Consider the following 19,051-nt stretch of genomic DNA (forward strand, 5'->3'; position numbering starts at 1 on the left):
CCATGACATCATCTTTTAGCGTGGGTCAGTCTTGCCACTTCCTTATCTGAGAAGATGTTTACTTCCTGCCTTACGCTGACATTATGCTAGACAGAGCCACTCAGTGGAAAAAAACAGACCTTTCTCTCCTAAACAGCCAGCACTTAAGATGTGAATTGAAAGCATCTGTGGAAGTAGGGCTTTATAATCTCATAAATTTCGATCGATCGGAGCAAGCAAATTAAATGTTCTCTTTCTCTCGAACTGCACTGATGTGTAAATATCATCCCCACTGAAGATAATTCATCCCGTTGCCCTTCCCAAATTTATAGCCCTTGCGCCAATGGCCTCTGATGGAATGGTATCCTCTCTGTAGCATTTATAAGTCAGAGGATGCATGCATTAACACGCCGTGAAATATTCCTGCTTCAGGTTATGAAAATGCAGGCTGCTAAAACCACCTCACGGCTTAGAGAATGTGTTATACTGCCGGCTATATCCAGACGCCTCTGTGTTTTCCTCTGTGTTTTGTGAGATGTCTGCTTGATGAATAATTTATCTGTGGGTATTTCAGAGCTGTGCTTCTACAACCCGTGTGCCATGTGAATGAACTATTCCCAGGTGAGCAGCGGTGGCAGCTGCAATGGTGGAGTTGATTGAAAAATGAAATTCTCCGAAGACCGAAGCGACGTGTAAGCGGCGGCCCTGAGTACTAGCAACACAGCCAATGAAAATAAAACAAACTGTCATTTCTGAGTGAATTTCACTGGCGTAATAAGCCAGAGTAAAGTGACAGTTAAATACTGTACTTGTACTCAATCCTGACGCTCCCTGGGGCTTAACGTAAATCCACTCTGTGCCAAAATAACACCTTGCTCATCTCTCAGCACAGTACTGTCTGTTTTCATTACCGCACGAAGGGCTAAAATAGGATATTCATCTAAAAACTGCAAGTCTTTCATGCCTACAGGCAGAACTTAGTCACTTGCACCCTGCATGTGTTAGCTGACAGCAGCAGGCATCTCTTCACACATCTGGTTATACGGTTCTATTTCTGCATTCAGCTTCTTTTTTTTTTACCTGTCTGTGGTTTCCTCCTCACAGGGATCCTCCGGATTGCTCTTCACATCCTCATGGCTGCTCTTCACCTCCTCTTTCCTGGCACTGCAAGGTGAGTTGCTCTTGGGAAGCTCCTCGCTGGCTTGGAGGTGCTGGATGATGTTTTGCTGGTGCCATGATTGATCGCCTGGCCTGACATAAACAGGCGTGGGTCCAGGGTTCGGTGCCAGAATGCTGTGCACGGGGCTGTTGTTCTTGCGGAGTCCTCCTCTGTCCCGGGAGTGACTCTTCAGCCGGACCGGTGTTCCCCGGTGGTCGAAACCTTCCTGTTGGATGTAGCCTCCATTCCCAGCTGAGGTCTGAGTGCTGTGGCTGAACCAGCGCCAGCGGAGCCTGAGGATCTGCTTCACGTCAAACTCCTTTTTTCCAGACACAGACATCCTATTCGCCCTCGATGCGATACCAGTGGCACATGGAATCCGAGGAATAACGAGGCTGAGTCTCGGCTTCAGAGGCTTTACCTCTTTTGTCTTTGTTGCCGGTTCTGGCCAATAAAGGGACGGTGTCTGCAGCTTCTGCCTTGTGTCTTATTTCCCCTCTTCTCCAACTCTGTCTGCTCCTTGTCTTTAGTTATAGCGCACACATGATATCCTCTGCCTGTACCACCCTCCTCCCTTCCCTTTGTCGTTCTGTGTCTCTCTGCACATACGACACACACACACAACACAGAAAATTAGGAACGCTTACAGCATCCTGCTCTGATTCCAGTCGCAAATAACGAACAGCTCTTACCCAGGAAGCTGAGGTGCCAAACTGACAGGACGCAGAGGTCAAACCTTAGTGGGGAAAATCTTGTAGCACAGGAAGGAAAGCCAAAACCAGCACCATCTCCTTCCACGAGCAGCATCATCTGCGCTTGCACTCACACTCTGCCCCTTTCCTTTCTGTGTGCACACACATGCTCTTTCCCTCGCTCTAGCTCTCTCTCGCTCTTCACGCATGCACATAGACATGTCTCCTCGCACAGTCCCCCCATCTGATGGGATCCCGAGGGAGACGGTCTCAGCCTCTCAGCGAAGGAAACCATGCAGAAAAAATATTCTCTCCCTGTCAGTCTCAAGCCGTAGTGACAGATAAACACAAAGTGTTTCACTGTTTTGACTTCACCAGTTAGTATTTCATCTCAAGTAATGTTTGTCAGTATGTGACTGTGTGAACTGTACTGTAAAATTGCGGTATGCATACATCTTTCATTGGTATATCCAAAACATTCTTTGATCTCTGAATATATCGACTTGCAAGAAATATATTCGTTGATGGTAACAAATTATTTTCAACAATTATTTTTTAACGCAAACTGAAAAAAAATCCCCCTTAAACTGTATATATGGGAAAACAATTATTTATCACAATACTAATATTTGTTGAGGTTGGTATGTGATCACACTAACTTATTATTATTATTTTACATCTGAGAGGTTGTGTTTATCCTATAGACTGTTAGAAATGGTAGATCTAGATGCGCTGCAATGTATGTCGTATTGCTCATTGTCTGTTTGTATCCCAAGATTTTCTGGCCTTATACTGCTGATACTGTTAATGATTTATTCATGTGCATTGCATTCAGTTGGCTGTTCTATTGCTATGCTGAAAATATGGATACCATCCCATAATCTTTTATATTGTATCTGTTATTTGAGGAGTTCCGTTTGCTTTATTCCTTAGAGTGGTGGCGGGGTTTTGAGCCTCTGACAAATTTGCAAATCAAAACATTAAAATTAAAATAAAAAGAGAGCCATAGGTTTTGTTTTAAGGTGATATGTACCAAATCATCAAAGCAGTAAATGTAATTTTTTTTGCCCAACATCAGCTTTCATTACAATATATTTTTTTATATTTTCAATATATTCAATTTATATATTTTTGTTGTTTTTTATATAGATAGCAAATTTGCTTATTGTTTCAGAACTTTGTTTTAAGAATATTTGAATCAAATGTGAAATATTTTGCACCCTGTATCCTATATCCTGAGGAATTATTCCACAGTTCCACTGTCCACAAGACTTGAAAAATGTCTAGTATGTTAATATAAATGTGCATTTATTTGTATAACGGTACTGAATTTACAAGTGAATCTGTGAAATGCTCAAAATGCTACAACAAATTTGTCAAATGAAGCCATTGCTAGTTGCTCTGAATAGAAACAAAAATTGGCAAGACATCTGTAATCCAGTTTCTTGTCATTGTGGCAGATAAGATTAATTACAGGCTTGGATGTATCTTTTTTTCTTTTTGCTTGAAAACTTACTATCAGTATTCATATAAGCTCAAACAATTTATATAGCTTAACATATCAATAAATTGAGGGTGAAGAGTTCTCAAAGATTTACGATCAGTACCAAACATGAAGGCATACAGAGCAAACCATGTTAATTTTCAAGCTAAGATGCATTGCTTTGAATAGCATGTTTTATACTTTATATGTAAAACAATTTCAAAACTATAGAAAGATCATATCAGCTTTTTATGTCTGTAACGTGCATTTAATATTTTTTTTTCTTTCAACATATTTGCTATTACATTCTGTCCTCACTGCCCTTAAAGAGCCCTAAGTATACAAAGTTCATATATATATATATATATATATATATATATATATATATACTCTGAAAAGGATTTTGAGGCATAAGACATATATAGTTGATTATTTTGGTGCAAAACCAGTACACACCGGTATGAACTGAAATAAAAGCACAGTCTATCCTCTTATTCCTGTAGGAGTCAAGGACACCATCTGTTTAAGTCTCTTTGATACAAGAGATGTCAGCTTAGACTGCTGCTCACTGTATTATTCACAAACATCTGCCCTACCAGATAAAGAGAGATTCTTCCTACCTGCATAACACATAAATAATCATAATTCTACAACAAGGAGCATTGATGAAGGAACAACACTCCAAACCCACTGGCTCTTAATGCACTGGTTATTTTCCGGTGTTAATGCAGATTTGACCCCTTTATTAATCCTTTTATTATTATAAGTGTAGTACATGTAATTTTACCTCCTGTCAAAACAGCCTCTTTTCACGGCTTTGATGTAGAACAGGTATATCTGTGCAAAAATTCTGTGATGCTAAGCATACAAATTGGAAACCAGTTTACTTCTAGTAAATTCTATAATATTTCCCCTCTTAAAATTTGACAAACCTGGAGCGACCAGGAATCAGAAGGAAATCCGTACATTAAAAATGTTGTAATCTGTACGTATAAAACAGCACAAGACTGTCTCAGAATCAAACATGTTCAAAGAAAAAATAAATTCACCCTAATCCACTCAATTCCTTGTAATCTCAGTAGCATAGTAAAAGACAATCATTTATGTCTTACCTTTCAAACGAAATAGGGAAAATATGGGTGCTTGCCTGTATTCCGCTCAGCTTATAAATTGCTTGTCATAGATTTAAAGCTAACCATAAAATGGATGGCCTCTTTTCTTTTCTCACCCCAGTTCTGCTAACGAATATTTGCATACAAAACTAACCACACTTTCCTCCCTCAAAGGAATTTCCTGATCATTTCCTTCCTTAGAACTGGTTTGGCGAACCAGGACAGGAAAGCCATTTCCTGTTTTCTTGGTGTTGGCTCCTATCAAAGTATTAATAGAAAGCTGAAAGCATAACGGTTAGTTTCAAAACATTTGAAAAAATGCAACCTTGTTTTAAGGAGTATGGTGACATTAATATTCAAGTTAATGTTCCAACAAAACTGTTCTGTGTGGTTTTGCATTACAATACAGAGGATGTGTGCATTCATGTACATTTTTCGTACTTTAATGCAAATGAGTCACATTCAACACACAAGTATTGATAATTGTTCACTTTATTAAACATTTTTTTGCAACTGATACAAGGGGGGGAAAAAATTAGAAACTTGCAGCCTAAATGTCCCATTATTTACAAGGGCAAATGCACATTTTATGCCTTTTCAAAATATTAATGTTTTACCATTGGCATTAGCATTCCTGTAGTTATATCACCACATGACAACACGGCATTTCATAAATTTAGTGAGAGGAAGAGAGAGAGTCAACCGGATGTAAAGAAATGTGGAAGATAGAACCAAGAAAAATGCCTTCGAAACCATTAAAATCAAAGCAAGTCAAAGCTTTTGCCAGCTGCTTCTTGGTGTGCATTTTAAAGATATCCAAGCAATCATTGAAAAAGACAGTCTTAGATATAAATACTTTAGAAGATTATAATCTCTGTGTAAATTCCATAATATCTGAACTGTCATAATATTTGGGACACAAAGTTACGTTATCCCATGTATCTGTTTTGAATCAAATTATTTACAGTTTGTACAGCCCTTAAACTTCATTGTGCTCATGAGATCTGGTTTATCACTGCTCAAATTAGTTATTCATATGCAATGAGTACATATGATACAGCACTACTAATGTAAGTGAAGCTGAAGTTTTAAAAACCTTTCAAATCTAACTAAAATCTCTCCTCTTGCATTTAAATGTGTCTAGACAATTTTAGAAAGGACAACATAGTTCCAAAACTTTCTAAGGTACAAAAATAGAACAAGTTATCAGATGACAGATTTTTATATTAACTACACACATTGTTGGATTGGATTTGAATTTCCTATCTACAAAACAAAATTAAAATTACATAACAGATTTCTCTTATTTACAGTTAAATTGTGATTCAGAGAAAAAAAATTATATATATATATATATCAATGCCTGTAAAGAACATATGTGGGAAATTGAAGAAACAGTCAATATGGCAGTGCACTATTGTTTAAATGAAAGACAGATTTACATTTACAAAGTGTGTGTGTGAATGTACTGTGTATAGATACTAGCGTGAAAACTATTTCTTTGGTGACACCGCTATTTCGAGTTGTGGAAACCGAAAACTGCCTTTTGACCCACTATCACTGCTGGATGATGATGACATTCTGGACTTCTTTGAAGACTGAGCAACTCCACCAGCACCCTCAATCCTAACCTCACTTTCATCTGTCACTTCATATGAACCTTTACTTTTTGAGCTAAAACCTCCAATTGTAGCAAACTTCAACTTTCCTTTTTTGCCTTTGGCCTTTTCTCCAACATCAACTGAAATGTCGCCACCCTCTGCCTGTAAGTGGCCTTCAGCAGAAACAGGGGAAGCTAAACCTCCCACATCACTTACAGAGGATGAGTGATGTTGTGTTTTTTTGAAGAGGTCAAGGGAGGCAGATTTACTCTTTGGTGAAACTTTAAACCCAGAGCTTCCCTCTACTGTCAACTTGCCACTTGTCAATTCCCCAGAACTAAGGCTCAACTCCTTAGACACCTTTGCACCACCTTTACTTGTAACATCAACACCTTCTCCCTCAACAGTAAGATCAGCTGCACTGCCACCTTTAGATTTAGATTTGACAAATAATTTTGGCATTTTGACTTTCACTTTTCCACCACTGCTTTTCATATCAGTGTTCTCAATTTCCAGACTTTGGGAAGTAACTTTAGAACCAGCAGCCAATTCACCTGAACCTACATCTACTCTCATCTCGCCTCCATCTACTTTAGGCAATGCAACACCAAACTTTGGTACTTTGATTTTAGGAAAGGTTACATTACCTTCTTGGTACTCCATCACACCAGATAATGATGCATCTGGCTTCATGTCTAACCCACTTGCAGTCTCTCCCTTTTGTCCTCTTACATTAAAGCCTGGTATTTCAATGCTCCCTTTTACTCCTTTTTGTTCAGTGAGATTTAAATCAGCATCTAAAGCACCACCATGGACATTTACAGTAGGCACTGTCAACTTAACATCCTGTATTTTTCCTCCTATGTCAATTTTAGCCTTGTCTTTTCCATTAATGCCTGATCCTGCTACACTGACATCTGAGGACTGAAAGGTCTTTTCTGGAACCTCTAAAGTTGCATCTCTAACAACTAGTTCAGGAGTTTTTATTACAGAGCCAGAGATGCCGGCTTTTGGTATTTTGATTTTTCCTCCTTTTGTTTTGAAATCAGGACTATCCAAACTAGCATCTGGTGTCTGAATATCAGTTTTAAGGCTTGCAGAAGGCAAATCAGCAGATGATTTTATAGTTCCAGAGGCAGATGGACTACCTTTAGCTTTTGAAGATTTGATGTCAAATTCCACATCAGGAAAACGTAACTTTCCAAAAAGAGGTTTCTTTACTTTGGTTGACTTCATCTGTAGGTCAGGTTCATTTGTCTCCAACTTGACAGTTTCAGTCTTCATATCACCATCAAATGTTTTAGACTTCCCCTTCCCTTTGGCCAGTTTGAATTTACCTTTCTTTCCTTTCACATCTATGTTCATATCAGGTTCTTCTACACTACCACCAGCATCAGGAATATCTGCATCTAATTTTGAGCTCTTAACTCCAAGCGAAAATTTTTTCATTTTTGGCACCTTGACATTTGCATCTGGTCCACTGATATTGACATCAGGGCTTTTGACATCAATACTCGCCCCTATATCTTTTTCAGGTATTGAAAGACTGCCACCTGAAGGCTTTATTCCAAAATTGGGACCTTTGAATTTTGGGAACTTAACATGTTTTAAACCACCCTCAGGTCCTTCAATGTCAAGATCAGGAGCTTTAATATCAATTTCTGGTCCTTTAATGTCAACATCTGCTTTGGGGAGATTGACGTCAACATCTGGGCCCTCCACTTTAGGACCTTTGAGACCAAATGATGGCATTTTGATTTTAGGCATCTTGATGCCACCTTCTGGGCCCTCGATATCAACATCAGGACCTTCAATGTCAACTTTTGGTGCATTTATGCCACCTGAAATCTTTGGAACAGAAACATCCATATCACCCTTGACTTTGGGGCCTTTTAAGTTGACATCTGGCATAGAGATCTTTGGACCTGACATGGAAGGCATTTTGAACTTGGGACCTTTAATTTTTCCTTCAGGTCCTTCAATGTCAAGATCAGGAGCTGTAATGTCAATTCCAGGTCCTTTAATGTCAACATCTGCTTTGGGGAGATTGATGTCAACATCTGGGCCCTCCAATTTAGGACTTCTGAGTCCAAATGATGGCATTTTGATTTTAGGCATCTTGAAGCCACCTTCTGGGCCCTCGATATCAACATCAGGACCTTCAATGTCCACTTGTGGTGCCTTTATGCCACCTGAAATCTTTGGAACAGAAACATCCATATCACCCTTGACTTTGGGGCCTTTTAAGTTGACATCTGGCATAGAGATCTTTGGACCTGATATGGAAGGCATTTTGAACTTAGGACCTTTGATTTTCCCCTCAGGTCCTTCAATGTCAAGATCAGGACTTTCAATGTCCACTTTTGGAGCTTTTATTTCCCCTGAAATCTTTGGTACAGAAACATCCATATCACCTTTGACTTTGGGGCCTTTTAAGTTGATATCTGGCATAGAGATTTTTGGACCCGATATGGAAGGCATTTTAAACTTGGGACCTTTGATTTTCCCCTCAGGTCCTTCAATGTCAAGATCAGGAGTTTTGATGTCAATTTCTGGTCCTTTAATGTCAACATCTGCTTTGGGGAGATTGATGTCAACATCTGGGCCCTCCAGTTTAGGACCTTTGAATCCAAATGATGGCATTTTGATTTTAGGCATCTTGAAGCCACCTTCTGGGCCGTCAAAATCAACATCAGGACCTTCAATGGCCACTTTTGGAGCTTTCATGTCCCCTGAAATCTTTGGTACAGAAACATCCATATCACCCTTGACTTTTGGACTTTTCAAGTTGAAGTCTATATCTGGCATAGAGATTTTTGGACCCGATATGGAAGGCATTTTAAACTTGGGACCTTTGATTTTCCCCTCAGGTCCTTCAATGTCAAGATCAGGAGTTTTGATGTCAATTTCTGGTCCTTTAATGTCAACATCTGCTTTGGGGAGATTGATATCAACATCTGGGCCCTCCACTTTAGGACCTTTGAGTCCAAATGATGGCATTTTGATTTTAGGCATCTTGAAGCCACCTTCTGGGCCGTCAAAATCAACATCAGGACCTTCAATGGCCACTTTTGGAGCTTTCATGTCCCCTGCAATCTTTGGTACAGAAACATCTATATCGCCCTTGACTTTAGGGCCTTTAACATTTAAGTTGACATCTGGCATAGAGATCTTTGGACTTGATATAGAAGGCATTTTGAACTTGGGACCTTTGATTTTCCCTTCAGGTCCCTCGATGTCTAGATCAGGAGTTTTGATGTCAATTTCAGGTCCTTTAATGTCAAAATCTGCTTTGGGGAGATTGATGTCAACATCTGGGCCCTCCAATTTAGGACCTCTGAGCCCAAAGGATGGCATTTTGATTTTAGGTATCTTGAAGCCACCTTCCAGGCCCTCTATATCGACATCAGGACCTTCAATGTCAACTTTTGGTGCCTTTATGTCACCTGCAATCTTTGGTACAGAAACATCTATATCGCCCTTGACTTTAGGGCCTTTAACATTTAAGTTGACATCTGGCATAGAGATCTTTGGACTTGATATAGAAGGCATTTTGAACTTGGGACCTTTGATTTTCCCTTCAGGTCCCTCGATGTCTAGATCAGGAGTTTTGATGTCAATTTCAGGTCCTTTAATGTCAAAATCTGCTTTGGGGAGATTGATGTCAACATCTGGGCCCTCCAATTTAGGACCTCTGAGCCCAAAGGATGGCATTTTGATTTTAGGTATCTTGAAGCCACCTTCCAGGCCCTCTATATCGACATCAGGACCTTCAATGTCAACTTTTGGTGCCTTTATGTCACCTGCAATCTTGGGTCCAGAAACATCAATATCACCCTTGACTTTTGGACTTTTCAAGTTGAAGTCTACATCTGGCATAGAAATCTTTGGACCAGATATAGAAGGCATTTTGAATTTGGTGCCCTTGATTTGTCCCTCAGGTCCCTCAACATCAAGATCAGGAGTTTTGATGTCAATATCAGATGATTTTAAACCAATGTCACCACTAGGTACGCTGACATCAATTTCTCCTTTGGGTGACTTAAAACCGAACTTTGGCATTTTAAATTTTGGCATCTTGAATCCTCCCTCTGGACTTTTAACTTCTACTCTTGGAGAATCAACTTCCACTTTTGGCATATTTACATCACCTTCCAAACTGACACCAGCTTGACCTTTCACTTTAGATCCTTTCGGAAGTTTGACATCAACATCAGGTGCTTCAATCTTTGGCCCTTTAAATCCAAACTTGGGCATTTTAAATTTAGGCTTCTTGACATTCGTTTCTGGAAAATTGACCTCAACATTTGGACCTTCAGGACCAGATACTGATGGCATCCTGACTTTTGGGCCTTTGATTTTTCCTTCTGGTAATTTCATATCAAGTTCGGGCCCCTTGATACCCAAATCTGGTGTTTTGATGTCTCCTTCAGCATTTGAAATTGAAACATCAACATCACCTTTCAGTTTTGGACCTTTCAGGTTGAGGTCAAAATCTGGCATAGAAATCTTTGGACCAGAGATTGACGGCATCTTGAATTTGGGGCCCTTGATTTTTCCCTCAGGTCCTTCAATGTCAAACTCTGGAGCTTTGATGTCCACATCTGGTGCCTTAATGTCAATATCAGCTTTAGGAAATTTCACATCAACATCTGGACCCTCCAGTTTTGGACCCTTCATTCCGAATGATGGCATTTTGATCTTTGGCATCTTAAAACCGCCCTCAGGTCCTTCCATTTCTGGGCTTTCAATTTTCACTTTTGGTGCTTTAATATCTCCTTCCACTTTTGGAACGGATACGTCAACATCACCTGTCAGGTTTGCACCTTTAAGATTGAAGTCAACGTCTGGCATAGAAATCTTTGGACCAGAGATTGATGGCATCTTGAATTTGGGGCCCTTGATTTTTCCCTCAGGTCCTTCAATGTCAAACTCTGGAGCTTTGATGTCCATATCTGGTGCCTTAATGTCAATATCGGCTTTAGGGATTTTCACATCAACATCTGGACCCTCCAGTTTTGAACCCTTTATTCCGAATGATGGCATTTTGATCTTTGGCATCTTAAAACCACCCTCAGGTCCTTCCATTTCTGGGCATTCAATTTCCAATTTTGGTGCTTTAATATCTCCTTCCACTTTTGGAACGGATACGTCAACGTCACCTTTCAGTTTTGGACCTTTCAGATTGAAGTCAACGTCTGGCATAGAAATCTTTGGACCAGAGATTGATGGCATCTTGAATTTGGGGCCCTTGAGATTTCCCTCAGGTACTTCAATGACAAACTCTGGAGCTTTGATGTCCACATCTGGTGCCTTAATGTCAATATCGGCTTTAGGGATTTTCACATCAACATCTGGACCCTCCAGTTTTGGACCCTTCATTCCGAATGATGGCATTTTGATCTTTGGCATCTTAAAACCACCCTCAGGTCCTTCCATTTCTGGGCCTTCAGTTTTCACTTTTGGTGCTTTAATATCTCCTTCCACTTTTGGAACGGATATGTCAATGTCATCTTTCAGTTTTGGACCTTTCAGATTGAAGTCAACGTCTGGCATAGAAATCTTTGGACCAGAGATTGATGGCATCTTGAATTTGGGGCCCTTGAGATTTCCCTCAGGTACTTCAATGACAAACTCTGGAGCTTTGATGTCCACATCTGGTGCCTTAATGTCAATATCGGCTTTAGGGATTTTCACATCAACATCTGGACCCTCCAGTTTTGGACCCTTCATTCCGAATGATGGCATTTTGATCTTTGGCATCTTAAAACCACCCTCAGGTCCTTCCATTTCTGGGCCTTCAGTTTTCACTTTTGGTGCTTTAATATCTCCTTCCACTTTTGGAACGGATATGTCAATGTCATCTTTCAGTTTTGGACCTTTCAGATTGAAGTCAACGTCTGGCATAGAAATCTTTGGACCAGAGATTGATGGCATCTTGAATTTGGGGCCCTTGAGATTTCCCTCAGGTACTTCAATGACAAACTCTGGAGCTTTGATGTCCACATCTGGTGCCTTAATGTCAATATCGGCTTTAGGGATTTTCACATCAACATCTGGACCCTCCAGTTTTGGACCCTTCATTCCGAATGATGGCATTTTGATCTTTGGCATCTTAAAACCACCCTCAGGTCCTTCCATTTCTGGGCCTTCAGTTTTCACTTTTGGTGCTTTAATATCTCCTTCCACTTTTGGAACGGATATGTCAATGTCATCTTTCAGTTTTGGACCTTTCAGATTGAAGTCAACGTCTGGCATAGAAATCTTTGGACCAGAGATTGATGGCATCTTGAATTTGGGGCCCTTGAGATTTCCCTCAGGTACTTCAATGACAAACTCTGGAGCTTTGATGTCCACATCTGGTGCCTTAATGTCAATATCGGCTTTAGGGATTTTCACATCAACATCTGGACCCTCCAGTTTTGGACCCTTCATTCCGAATGATGGCATTTTGATCTTTGGCATCTTAAAACCACCCTCAGGTCCTTCCATTTCTGGGCCTTCAGTTTTCACTTTTGGTGCTTTAATATCTCCTTCCACTTTTGGAACGGATATGTCAATGTCATCTTTCAGTTTTGGACCTTTCAGATTGAAGTCAACGTCTGGCATAGAAATCTTTGGACCAGAGATTGATGGCATCTTGAATTTGGGGCCCTTGAGATTTCCCTCAGGTACTTCAATGACAAACTCTGGAGCTTTGATGTCCACATCTGGTGCCTTAATGTCAATATCGGCTTTAGGGATTTTCACATCAACATCTGGACCCTCCAGTTTTGGACCCTTCATTCCGAATGATGGCATTTTGATCTTTGGCATCTTAAAACCACCCTCAGGTCCTTCCATTTCTGGGCCTTCAGTTTTCACTTTTGGTGCTTTAATATCTCCTTCCACTTTTGGAACGGATATGTCAATGTCATCTTTCAGTTTTGGACCTTTCAGATTGAAGTCAACGTCTGGCATAGAAATCTTTGGACCAGAGATTGATGGCATCTTGAATTTGGGGCCCTTGAGATTTCCCTCAGGTACTTCAATGACAAACTCTGGAGCTTTGATGTCCACATCTGGTGCCTTAATGTCAATATCGGCTTTAGGGATTTTCACATCAACATCTGGACCCTCCAGTTTTGGACCCTTCATTCCGAATGATGGCATTTTGATCTTTGGCATCTTAAAACCACCCTCAGGTCCTTCCATTTCTGGGCCTTCAGTTTTCACTTTTGGTGCTTTAATATCTCCTTCCACTTTTGGAACGGATATGTCAATGTCATCTTTCAGTTTTGGACCTTTCAGATTGAAGTCAACGTCTGGCATAGAAATCTTTGGACCAGAGATTGATGGCATCTTGAATTTGGGGCCCTTGAGATTTCCCTCAGGTACTTCAATGACAAACTCTGGAGCTTTGATGTCCACATCTGGTGCCTTAATGTCAATATCGGCTTTAGGGATTTTCACATCAACATCTGGACCCTCCAGTTTTGGACCCTTCATTCCGAATGATGGCATTTTGATCTTTGGCATCTTAAAACCACCCTCAGGTCCTTCCATTTCTGGGCCTTCAGTTTTCACTTTTGGTGCTTTAATATCTCCTTCCACTTTTGGAACGGATATGTCAATGTCATCTTTCAGTTTTGGACCTTTCAGATTGAAGTCAACGTCTGGCATAGAAATCTTTGGACCAGAGATTGATGGCATCTTGAATTTGGGGCCCTTGAGATTTCCCTCAGGTACTTCAATGACAAACTCTGGAGCTTTGATGTCCACATCTGGTGCCTTAATGTCAATATCGGCTTTAGGGATTTTCACATCAACATCTGGACCCTCCAGTTTTGGACCCTTCATTCCGAATGATGGCATTTTGATCTTTGGCATCTTAAAACCACCCTCAGGTCCTTCCATTTCTGGGCCTTCAGTTTTCACTTTTGGTGCTTTAATATCTCCTTCCACTTTTGGAACGGATATGTCAATGTCATCTTTCAGTTTTGGACCTTTCAGATTGAAGTCAACGTCTGGCATAGAAATCTTTGGACCAGAGATTGATGGCATCTTGAATTTGGGGCCCTTGAGATTTCCCTCAGGTACTTCAATGACAAACTCTGGAGCTTTGATGTCCACATCTGGTGCCTTAATGTCAATATCGGCTTTAGGGATTTTCACATCAACATCTGGACCCTCCAGTTTTGGACCCTTCATTCCGAATGATGGCATTTTGATCTTTGGCATCTTAAAACCACCCTCAGGTCCTTCCATTTCTGGGCCTTCAGTTTTCACTTTTGGTGCTTTAATATCTCCTTCCACTTTTGGAACGGATATGTCAATGTCATCTTTCAGTTTTGGACCTTTCAGATTGAAGTCAACGTCTGGCATAGAAATCTTTGGACCAGAGATTGATGGCATTGTGAATTTGGGGCCCTTGATTTTTTCCTCAGGTCCTGCAATGTCAACCTCTGCAGCTTTGATATCCACACCTCGTGCCTTTACCTCGATATCGGCTTTGGGGATTTTCTCATCAATATCTGGACCCTCCACTTTTGGACCTTTCAGTCCGAATGATGGCATTTTGATCTTTGGCATCTTAAAACCACCCTCAGGTCCTTCCATTTCTGGGCCTTCAGTTTTCACTTTTGGTGCTTTAATATCTCCTTCCACTTTTGGAACGGACATGTCAACATCACCTTTCAGTTTTGGACCTTTCAGATTGAAGTCAACGTCTGGCATAGAAATCTTTGGACCAGAGATTGATGGCATTGTGAATTTTGGGCCCTTGATTTTTCCCTCAGGTCCTGCAATGTCAACCTCTGCAGCTTTGATATCCACACCTCGTGCCTTTACCTCGATATCGGCTTTGGGGATTTTCTCATCAATATCTGGACCCTCCACTTTTGGACCTTTCAGTCCGAATGATGGCATTTTGATCTTTGGCATCTTAAAGCCACCCTCAGGTCCTTCCATTTCTTGGCCTTCAATTTCCACTTTTGGTGCTTTAATGCCTCCTTCCACTTTTGGAACGGACACGTCAATGTCACCTTTCAGTTTTGGACCTTTCAGGTTTAAGTCAACGTCTGGCATAGAAACCTTTGGACCAGAGACTGATGGCATTGTGAATTTGGGGCCCTTGATTTTTCCCTCAGGTCCTGCAATGTCAACCTCTGCAGCTTTGATGTCCACACCTCGTGCCTTTACCTCGATATCGGCTTTGGGAATTTTCACATCAATATCTGGACCCTCCACTTTTGGACCTTTCAGTCCGAATGATGGCATTTTGATCTTTGGCATCTTAAAGCCACCCTCAGGTTCCTCAAGGTCAGGGCCTTCAATTTCAACTTTTGGTGCTTTAATGTCTCCTTCCATTTTTGGAACAGACACATCAACATGACCTTTTAGATTTGGGCCTTTCAAATTTAAGTCACCTTTCAATGTTGACCCTTTTACATTTAAGTTCCCATCAGACACCGCAATATTAGGACCGGAGACTGTTGGTATCTTGATTTCAGAATCTTTGACTTTTACTTCAGATCTCTCAACATTAAGCTCTGGAGTCTTGATATCCACATCTGGTGCTTTAATCTCCATTTTGGCTTTCACAAGATTTACATCAACATCAGGAGCCCTTACTTCTGAAGTTTTTATTCCTAATGAGGACATTTTGACCTTTGGAACCGTAAAGCCACTTTTCCCTTCCATTTCTTGGCCTTCAATTTCCACTTTTGGTGCTTTAATGCCTCCTTCCACTTTTGGAACGGACACGTCAATGTCACCTTTCAGTTTTGGACCTTTCAGGTTTAAGTCAACGTCTGGCATAGAAACCTTTGGACCAGAGACTGATGGCATTGTGAATTTGGGGCCCTTGATTTTTCCCTCAGGTCCTGCAATGTCAACCTCTGCAGCTTTGATGTCCACACCTCGTGCCTTTACCTCGATATCGGCTTTGGGAATTTTCACATCAATATCTGGACCCTCCACTTTTGGACCTTTCAGTCCGAATGATGGCATTTTGATCTTTGGCATCTTAAAGCCACCCTCAGGTTCCTCAAGGTCAGGGCCTTCAATTTCAACTTTTGGTGCTTTAATGTCTCCTTCCATTTTTGGAACAGACACATCAACATGACCTTTTAGATTTGGGCCTTTCAAATTTAAGTCACCTTTCAATGTTGACCCTTTTACATTTAAGTTCCCATCAGACACCGCAATATTAGGACCGGAGACTGTTGGTATCTTGATTTCAGAATCTTTGACTTTTACTTCAGATCTCTCAACATTAAGCTCTGGAGTCTTGATATCCACATCTGGTGCTTTAATCTCCATTTTGGCTTTCACAAGATTTACATCAACATCAGGAGCCCTTACTTCTGAAGTTTTTATTCCTAATGAGGACATTTTGACCTTTGGAACCGTAAAGCCACTTTTCACATCCTCGAGATCTGGCCTTTTAATTTCAATTTTTGAAGTTGTAACATTCCCTTCAACATTCGGAACAGACACGTTAACATCTCCTTTCACTTTTTGTCCTTTGAGGTTTAAATCCACATCTGGCATAGAAATTTGACCAGTGACTGATGGTGCATCAAATTTAACATCTTTGACAGTACGCTCATGTCCTTTAAAGTGAAGCTCTGGACCCCTGATGTCCATATCTGGTGGTGTAATTTTTACATCAGCTTTGGGGAGACTTACTACTGTATCAGGTTCCTGAACCCGAGCTGTCATTTCCTGATTCCCAGTTATGCTGAAACCTCTCTGACTAACATCTTTAAGATTTTGATTGTTAAAATTCTCTTCTACATTTTGACCTTCCTTGGGCCTTTGCACATCTATGGTAAATTTAGACAATTTGGTTTTATCAGCAGACCCATCCTTATGCACTTCAGACAAAGATTCCCTGCCAATACTGCCCCCTGTATCTCCACTAATGGAAAAACCTGAAACACGAGTGTTCAGAACAGGGCCCTTTACTGTAGCAACCTCAGTTCCTCCCATCATACTTGAAGCTTTAAAACCAGCATCCAATGGAGAAGAAATATTTCTCACGTCTTTGTCTAACCCCATGGTTACTTTGCCAGAGAGATCACTACTGCCTGCAGAAGCTTCAGTCCTTCCAAAATGTTCCATCACCATCTGTCCTTTACGACCTGACAGTCCAGTGTCTGACACATTTATTGTAATCTCTTTCCCACTACCATCTAATTCACTTGTTGCTTTTAAAGATCCTGTGCTAGAGTGCTTCACAGTGGAGCCAGTGACATGGGGCCCGCTAAGAGTTATGTCCCCCATTTTTATACCTCCGTGTGCACCACTAACTAGGCTACTATGTGGTAATCTGATTTGAGTAGAATCCCCCTCTGACTGCTCATGCTGCAAGACCTGAATTTTGTACTCGGGGCTTGAGTGATCAATCTGCTGACTAGTCCCCCCAGGCACGTCCACAGTGTAGGTAGTTATTCGACGAGTGATTGTAGTAATGGTGCAACCATCACTGCTTGTGCTGCTGTGACGTTCTGTGCGCACATCAACACCCTCAGCAAGATCCTCTGACTTTAGTCTAGGTTTAATCTTCTTAGTGTAGATTCTCTTGTAGTCTTCGTCATCCCCACTCTACAGGAAATGGAAAATTACAAATTACTACTACATGCCATTTCTGTGTGAAATGTATGTAAGAGAGAAATGTGTAAAACATTTCAGTTAAATTTAATTTGTTAAATACTGGAGTACTGATCATACTAAAATCTACAATTTACGAAGCCACCTTACCAGAAGAATGTCTGAACTAGAGCCTCCTAACCCTCCACGTCCTTCCCATGACAATGTCCCCATAGGAGAACGGCAAGGTGACTTGTCTGCAGACTTATTTTGTAATTTTAGTCCAACCTTATGTCGGTTTAGAGTCTTTAATAGATCAGCCGTTTCTTCTGAGCTCATGTTGTCAAAGTAAATGGTGGCCCCCACAATTTGGTCACCTGTGAGAAATCAACAGTACATGGTAAGTTCAAACTAAATTAATTACAATAGATAAATTATATTTGGAAGACCTACAAGAGCATTAGTTCATTTAAAAAAAAAAAACACCACCAAAAAGGGGAGTGACAAATGTTGTTCAGAGATTCAAAACATTCGAGAAATGTTTGGTAAATGTTAATGTTAAAATTAGGTTTTCCAAATGTTTGCACATTACAACTGGCAGGTTTTTTTTTACTTCATACCTTCATATACTTTCCCAGTATGAGCAGCAGGGGACTCATCTTTCACCTCTTTGACAAAAATCTCTCCTTGACCTTTTTGTTCTATGGTGAGCCCAAGCGTATCAGTGCCCATCCACTGTGGGAAAAGCACTTCCCTTGTGTCCTGCTCGTCAGCCATCTTATAAATAAATAAAATGAGAAATTACACAATACATAATGAAACGCAGTAAAACATAGTAACTATTACACAATACCAAATACAGTGGGGAAAAAAAGTATTTAGTCAGCCACCAATTGTGCAAGTTCTCCCACTTAAAAAGATGAGAGAGGCCTGTAATTTTCATCATAGGTATACCTCAACTATGAGAGACAAAATGAGAAAAAAAATCCAGAAAATCAGATTGTAGGATTTTTAAAGAATTTATTTGCAAATTATGGTGGAAAATAAGTATTTGGTCAATAACAAAATTTCATCTCAATACTTTGTTATATACCCTTTGTTGGCAATGACAGAGGTCAAACGTTTTCTGTAAGTCTTCACAAGGTTTTCACACACTGTTGCTGGTATTTTGGCCCATTCCTCCATGCAGATCTCCTCTAGAGCAGTAATGTTTTGGGGCTGTCGCTGGGCAACACGGATTTTCAACTCCCTCCAAAGATTTTCTATGGGGTTGAGATCTGGAGACTGGCTAGGCCACTCCAGGACCTTGAAATGCTTCTTACGAAGCCACTACTTCGTTGCCCGGGCGGTGTGTTTGGGATCATTGTCATGCTGAAAGACCCAGCCACATTTCATCTTCAATGCCCCTGCTGATGGAAGGAGGTTTTCACACAAAATCTCACGATACATGG

General features: G+C 40.6%; 2 protein-coding genes across 2 annotated transcripts in view; both read right to left on the reverse strand.

Moving 5' to 3' along the window:
- Positions 1-1,059: 1,059 nt before the first annotated feature.
- On the reverse strand, positions 1,060-2,822 carry LOC107598342 (kelch-like protein 4; the record flags this gene model as incomplete). The annotated part of the gene is made up of 2 exons (XM_016289650.1): positions 1,831-2,822; positions 1,060-1,737 (listed from the first exon to the last, which is right to left on the reverse strand). A coding segment is annotated over exon 2 (419 nt), but the record flags the coding sequence as incomplete, so codon positions are not given.
- A 2,077-nt stretch (positions 2,823-4,899) lies between these two features.
- Positions 4,900-19,051, reverse strand: part of LOC107598305 (neuroblast differentiation-associated protein AHNAK-like) — a 27,206-nt gene continuing 13,054 nt past the window's right edge. The window contains exons 4-10 of the mRNA XM_016289600.1: positions 18,221-18,377; positions 17,772-17,977; positions 16,401-17,615; positions 15,386-15,668; positions 11,189-14,332; positions 9,178-10,837; positions 4,900-8,814 (exon numbers count right to left, since the gene is read on the reverse strand). Coding sequence (XP_016145086.1) covers positions 5,919-8,814; positions 9,178-10,837; positions 11,189-14,332; positions 15,386-15,668; positions 16,401-17,615; positions 17,772-17,977; positions 18,221-18,377 — 9,561 coding nt within the window. The 3' untranslated portion in view covers positions 4,900-5,918. The remainder of the gene's footprint in view (positions 8,815-9,177; positions 10,838-11,188; positions 14,333-15,385; positions 15,669-16,400; positions 17,616-17,771; positions 17,978-18,220; positions 18,378-19,051) is intronic.

The sequence above is a fragment of the Sinocyclocheilus grahami genome, unplaced genomic scaffold (assembly GCF_001515645.1).
Source record: "Sinocyclocheilus grahami isolate Dianchi unplaced genomic scaffold, SAMN03320097.WGS_v1.1 scaffold250.1, whole genome shotgun sequence".
Classification (NCBI taxonomy): Eukaryota; Metazoa; Chordata; class Actinopteri; order Cypriniformes; family Cyprinidae; genus Sinocyclocheilus; species Sinocyclocheilus grahami.